Here is a 7,373-nt window from a genome sequence, read left to right on the forward strand (position 1 = left end):
TGCACAGAAAGGGTTTAGAAGAAAAGGACAATTTTCTAGGGAGAGAAACTGTCAAAGGCAACCTTTCCTCTCAAGAACCAATAATTTACTTAGCTGACTTGAGTGTCAAACTCAAAAGCTGCAGTGTTCTTCAGTGTGCATACATGAGCAGCTCAGAGGCATATTTCATCAAATTATGTTGTTTTCATGTTATTGAACAAGGCCTTTTTGAGTTCTTTTCCTGTGTTTTAAACCAAAAAGTCTGTGTGATGTGTTTGAATCTTACCTTGAGTAGTGGAATCTAGTCCAGGCAAATTCTTTTCTGCCCAGTGTTCAAGATTTCCTACAGGAGCTCTAAGCAGATTAGGGCTAAGAGCCTGAGAGAATTACAGCTCTCAGGTGACTTCTCAAGTGAGGCATATAGACATCAGCCGCTAAGATTAGTCGTTCTCAAGGTTCTCATAACTCCTTGGGTAATTAAGGTGCAGCCACATGGTGTTTGAAAGTGTACATGCAACCTAACTGGAACTGATGTACCATAATGAACGATGAACTCTAACTCAGCGGCTGATGACAAAAAAACCAGCTGAAAGCCCCACCGGCACCTCAGTATTTGCTGAGCTGCAATGCCAGAAACCTCACGTGTCGTGGCTGCCTATGTGCCACCGAGCTGGCAGAGCCAGCTCTTTCCCAGTGGTTAGGCTGACCCTCCCAATGACTCGCAGGGGAAACATCCTCACCTCTGCAGTTGTGGAGGTCAACAGCATTTGGTCGGTGTTGCAGATGGCAGGTCAGATCCAAAGGTGCCTGCCCCACAAGCCTAAGAAAGAAGAGAAAGGTGATTTTTTTTTTTTTTTTTTTTTTTGGATGACTGGGCTTGTATTCTCAAGGCCTTCTCTGGGAGATGTATAATTGAATCAAGCAAAACAGGCAGCTACAGAAGGCAGCCAAATTTATGCAATCTGATTTATCTGCAGCTGTACTGTAAAAAAAAAAACAAAACTATTTTGTGAGAACATAATTCCTTGTCAGCTGCTTCCTGAGGTGATACTTTTGCCAGGAAATTCAACCTATGGAACACTTTAGCACAGCAGTAGAAAGAACCTGAGCATTTTATTGTTGCTTGATTAAAGAGTCAAAACAGTGCAATAATAATCATACATAATGCTAAGTCTTCGGAAATAACACTAAACCATTCTGATCTACCCTGTAAAGCTAATGCAAATGTTAATATTTAGCACCATTCACCCGGTAAAAATTAGGTCTTTTCCTTACTAGTATCATTATCAGTTGAGATTTCTTAAGACATACATAGTTTAAAGTGGTATAATCTTCAAATTCAATTAAAAAAGAAATAAACTTTTTTTTCTTCATTAATTTTTTTCTTTGCCATACCTTCTTTTTCTAAGTGAGTGGGGATGACATGAAAGAAAGGGGGACAAATTTTCAAAACACCATTTTTCACCTTGCTAATAAATGTTTAATGTTTTTCTCAAAACGCAGCGTTTCAACAACCTCTACAATTAATAAACGCGATCTACCTTAAAAAAAAAATCAGAATTAACACAGTCTTTCATATGTAAAATGCTCATTAAATAAGAAAACAAAGGTCTCAAAGTAAGGTTTCATGAAGAATCAACCGAAGGTTGCCATCTTGCCCTTCTACTTCCACTCACATACTCCTGCCGCCTCCGTGTTGGCAGGGGAGCTGGTGACCAGCAGGCAGACCAGATTAGCCACCTGGAGAGCTGAAAACGAAATAAGCAGGGGAGAAGATAAATAGCAAAAGGAGCAAGAAGATGGGATTTCATCTTGTGGTAGCAGACTATGTTTACATCTGCTTAAACCCACCAAGAAGTCACATGCTGAAGTCTTCAGAATAGTAGGTCAAAAAATGTCTGCAGTAATTTAAGATACATCCAGGACCTGTGTTAGGAAACAATTTATTTTTTACCTTAATGGTTAGTATCTATGTAAACCCCAATGTGAATTTGTAAATGATCTTACGTATTTGGCTTTGGGTTACAGTGGTTACAGACCCTCTAACTGGTGGGAGTGCTGCAATACCAAGTAGTGAGACTACAGAGAGACCGGAGAGTGCCAAGCTTTGGCGCTAAAATGCCACCCTTGGCAGTGGTGGCTACACAGATACTTCTGGCACAGGACACAGCTAGGAAGTGGTGCTCAGCACTTGGGCCAACATCTGCGGTTCTGTCATGGTTTAGCCCCAGCCGGCAACTAAGCCCCACGCAGCCGCTCACTCACTCCCCCACGGTGGGATGGGGGAGAGAATCTTAAGAGTACAAGTGAGCAAATTCGTGGGTTGCTTTATAATATGCCTACTCCATGAGATTGTTCTCATATAAACACTCTTTCCCCAAACAGATACTAGTTGCCAGTTTACAATACCAGAAATCTACGGAGGAATTGCCAGCAAGTCTCCTTATATTCTGCATAAATAATCCAGATTGTTTTGTGAACTTGCATCATGGCATCAGCATTTCTAACGCTCAAAGAGTTTGTATTTTGCCCGTAACAATGGGGAAAGGCTCAGTACTGACTCGGCATAACGCTGCTGAGCTGTAGCTGCCAGGAGCAGCGCACAACAGAAACGAAGCATCATTAACCACTATTGCCATTCTGGACTGCCACAAGTCCCTGGGATGCCCAAGCTACTCTCACACGTAAGGCAGTAGCCTATTCTCCAGCTGAGAGCAGAGCAGAAGGGAAGAGGATGGCTAACGCCACCACCGCCTTTCTCGCATGACACTAACACAACACAAATCTTACCAGTCCAGGAGAAAACAAACCCAGCACGTAAGTTTTCAGTGGGGTAAAATTAGGCAGTTAAAATGCAGCATACACAATGTATTTTAAGCCTGTTAAGTATGAAACAATCTGGCAAGTCCGGTGATCAACATCACAACAGGTAAAGTCTTTCATATTCTAGGAGTTACTGGTTTCCACAAAATTAATCAAAATAAACAGCATCTGTATGAGAATGTTTTATTAAAAATACATATCTTCTGCTTCACATAAAAAGAACCAACACTGCAATTAAACACAACTTAAGAAGTTGGACGGGAATTACTTGAAAAAAATACAGATTCCTGTAACCCCAGAGCACCCAACCTTTGACTGCATGAGCCACAAATCAGAATCTTCCTGCGTTCAAGACCCAGAGTGCCTGTCCTGTACACAGCAAAGGGCCAAGGAAGGAGCCAGGGCTGCTAACCGCTCCACAGAGGCCGTGTCTGGCACAGACACAAGCAGGACACACGTGTTCTTCTCCCCAAATCCAGGGAGGCCTGTCACTCCCCGGCCCTGCCGCTGGCACGATGGTAACCTTAGCAAGAGAAATGCTGGAGTGGCACTCAGCTCAAGTGTCACAGGTTGGCCACCTCTTCTGTAAAGAAGGAGAAATATAGCACTGCACTTCCAGTTAATTTCACTTAGGATCCAGCAGAAACTCACATCAACAGCACTGTTGAAAGAAACCCAGCCGTGCTTCGGTGATACAACATGACGCAACAGTCATTTTCATAAAGACGACCTTAACCGAAACCTACACTGGAATCCACTAACTTTTGGATCCCCACTTTTCGTTACTCAGATCCATCTCAGACTTTTGAAAAAAGACACAGTTTTCAAAGCAACAGGTTAGCAGCTTAGGCAGCAGCAAATACTGATTGAAAGTTTAGTGCATAAAAATCAAAGTCAGAATACAAAAGAGCTGTCAGAGACATCTGCTATTTAAAGTATACAGAAAAAAAACACTGGCTGCATTTACTCTCCATAGTAAACATTGCTTTGACAGGCTGCCTTCAACAAATGTTGAAGATTCAGCTCCTTTTAAAGTCACTAAGATACCTCCAAAATAATCAAAATGCTTTGTAAGTTCAGGCTCAGAAAAGCATGCCGGACGCTGACTGTAAACTGTCATTTACTGGCCAACTCATAACTTAAGCAAGGCACAAAGAAGAAAGGACACTGGAGCGATGGGGAAGCAAGCTGACGTGACATCACAAACCATCGGTTCCTTTGTTTTGACCTGACAAAGCATCAAAGGATATGGGCAGCTGAAACGGCAACAGTATCTAAGGTTGGACAACCAGAGTAACTGTAAAGCAAAGTTCAACTCTGAAGGAAAAGGTGCGGGCTTGCATGTCATTACGCATGTTCTAATCCCATACAAGTCATGATCTGATTAAAAGAAAAAAAGATACTTCATCTAACATCATACCTTGTAAACCTAAGAGCGTATTAAATTCATGTAACTTTAGAGGCCTATCTCCTTAAGTATCCTTTATCATCTACAGTGTTAATTCCTCAGACTGCAATTTAATCAAGCACTCTGCCTGAAAGGTCTGTCACTTTAGTGGCTATGATAAGAATTGATAAGAGAGATCAGCTTCCTCACTCAGTCCACTGAAGTCTGAGGCCTACCAGTAAAGACAAAATGATTCCTCTTAATATATTGTTGTAGCAGAGAGTGTAATAGAACAAGATTTGCCCAGCACAGTGTTTGTTCCTATTTCTAACGCATGGAAAAAGAAACGAACTGATTTTCAGGACCTCAGACGAGTTTGCAGAACTGGAATCAAACAACTCTACTCGATTTTTTTAGCAAAACAAATTTGGTCTGGGATTAATTAAATACAAATATCCACTAAGCTCCAGAATGCCACCAATCAAAACAACTTTCCTTACTGGAACGACATCTTAAAACACAAGATCTCAATTTGCCAAAATCTGAGACAATCAAATACTTGCCTTAATTATAACACTCTTCAACTCACTGTCATCAAATTTCCAAGTAATTTCAAAGCCCATATTGAAAAGCTTTGATCCTTAGGGCTGAGCTGCTCTGCATTTTAGAAGGAAGAAAATGATTTGGAGACATCCCAGGTTGGGAATTTATAATCCCTCCTCAACCTTGTAGAGCTACAAGGTGAAGCTCACAACTTATTCAAAGCCTCATCTTACAGAACAGAAGAACATGAAACTTCCTCCAGTTGTGAGGTGACAGCACAAGAAATAACAGGATTTTAAAATAGCTCAACTTGAGAGGTGTTGAAGAACAAGGCTGAAAAGGTTAACACTTAATCAGTAATTAAATAAGATACAGCATGAAAAGTCCAACAGCCATAAAGATCAACTTTCAAAAAATACACAAGCTGATTGTTACTTGTATATACATTTAAAAAAACCCAACAATCTAGATTTAAAAATCTCTCCCCAGGGTTATAATCCCTTTCCTAGAGAGATGTTGTTATAGCTTGTGTAGAGTGTTCCAAAAGAATCTTTCATAGCCTTCAGAATTCTCCATGGTTTTCTTAATACATTTTGCAGTGAGTAACATTTCTCTCCAGAACTGAGTAATACTTTAAAGCCTACTTTAAGATAGCCTTCAAATAAAATATTCAAGCTTCTAAACAGAATTTTTAAATACAAGTGGGTTTTGTTTTAATCACAAAATAGATCTAGTGAATTTGCTGATTTATTAAAAACAGCCTAGAAATAAAATTTAAAAAGTTTCCAGCCTCCAGTAATTCACAAAATGCTATTACAGTACAGAATAACGTTATTAGTTAAGTCAGTTTTCTTTCTTCTGATAGCTACTTTGAAAATAAAGGGTAATTGGACAGCAATTCTATTGCAGAAGTTCCTAAGCAGGTAGCTTTTTTGTGTGTGCAGTGGAAAACAAAGAACAGTGCTACAGAACTGAATTAGTCTGCCAAATACCCTTTTCAGACATCACGTCTTAAAATATGTGTGTCTAGATGAACAAGAAACTCAGTGAACGCCCTGCACCCCAGTTCCACTGCCTGCATTTTGGTAACACACAGGTGCAAGAGTCCACCTATGTAGCTCTTAGTGGGATCAGAAGCTAATAATAGCTTATCAAAGAGGCTTGGATGAACGGATACTATTGTTAGTGTGCTGTCTGAGCATTAGCAGCAATTTTGTCTGTAGTGAGCTCAGAGATTAAAAAAAAACAACAAAAAAAAAGGTGGGTCAGGAAGTAACACAGGAGAACAGCAACCGACTTGCTGAACTCGGGTCTCCACTGCTTTGCACCTTGGGAAACTTGACCTTACAAATGATTACGCTCAGTGCAAGGCAGCAGAGAGAATCAAGCCTGCAATTTTCACAGTTTGAATGAGCACAAGAACTTGGCTTCCAAGACTTTGTCGTCTTAAGATGCATGTGTCACAACAGGAATGTCGATTTCTATGGCAGAGAGGCGAGAGCGTGCAGAATATGGCTGAGAGGCATAGCTGTGCATGCTAGGGGCATGGGAATAGAGGGGTTGCCAGAAAGGAGAAGGTAGGCTTTTACATGCGCAATACCACAGAAATAGCAGAACGGAAGTGAAAAACAGACCGCCAGCGCTGGCAATGGCAATAAATACAGAGATGTCAAAGCTAAAGACAGGCTCGTATTTCCTGTTCAGATAGTTGTTATAAAAAATGACCCAGATGGACGGAGTGAGACAAATGGCACAGGCAAGCAGGAACAAGAGGCCAGCCACGAGATGGCAGCCTGCACTGTTTACGAGGCATTTGGCCAATTTGATGTTTGGCACGCTGGATACAAAGGCTGTGTTACACATGCCAATCAAGCAGAGAAACAGAGCTGAGACAGCAGTTAACATACTCAGTGGAAGGGCAAATTGAAGAACACGCAAATCCAGTTGATCGACAGCAGTGTACCACTGTGGGTCATATATCACACAGTCTCTGCTCCCATCAATTCGAGCGCACTTAATCCAGAGTCCAGTGTAAACGGTCACATTCCTCTCATTCTTGTTGAATGTGTACAGTCTCATTTGCCTCCAGTTTGGAAGCAGAACTGCTGCAAGGAGTCCAGCTACTGAGGCTGTTCCACTGAGGAAGGCCAGTACTGTTGCTGCATGAACATCCCGGCAGCCCATTCTTGCCCACGGAAGTTGTTTCCTGCAATTAAAAAGAAAAATTAAAAAGTTAAAAATCAGTAGGTGCAAGTTTATGGACACAGGACTGACTACAGTTGAGTTGTGCCAGATTAATAAACTTGTACAGTAGCTGGTAGGCAGTAACTCTCTGGGACCTTCTTTGCCATACACACTTATGCAGAGGCAATACTACCCAGTTCACGCTTTAATGAAACCTCAGATTATTTCACAAATTGTTATGATTGCTCAGCTGACAGACTGCTAAATTAACTGTGTTCAAGACCAAAAAGGAGCACCTTAACACGCGATTCTACACAGCCTTTCACCTTGTGTGACTGGATTTTTACAGAGTCTCAGTGGAGAAGGTGAATCATCGAGGGAGCGTGATTTAAGTTCACCTCTCTCTCAACTGGCAGCTCCTTCTCTTTAGCCCACACGTAATAGAGTCTGCGTTCAG

At 41.3% G+C, this 7,373-nt stretch overlaps 1 protein-coding gene across 1 annotated transcript; it reads right to left on the reverse strand.

Moving 5' to 3' along the window:
* Window positions 1–6,178: 6,178 nt before the first annotated feature.
* Window positions 6,179–6,937, reverse strand: CLDN12 (claudin 12; the record flags this gene model as incomplete). Its single annotated transcript, XM_082014960.1, has 1 exon — window positions 6,179–6,937. The coding sequence occupies exon 1, from the start codon at window positions 6,914–6,916 to the stop codon at window positions 6,179–6,181; it is 738 nt and encodes a 245-aa protein (XP_081871086.1). The 5' UTR covers window positions 6,917–6,937.
* Window positions 6,938–7,373: the final 436 nt, after the last annotated feature.

The sequence above is a fragment of the Phaethon aethereus genome (genome assembly GCF_964289735.1).
Source record: "Phaethon aethereus genome assembly, chromosome: 2".
NCBI lineage: Eukaryota > Metazoa > Chordata > Aves > Phaethontiformes > Phaethontidae > Phaethon > Phaethon aethereus.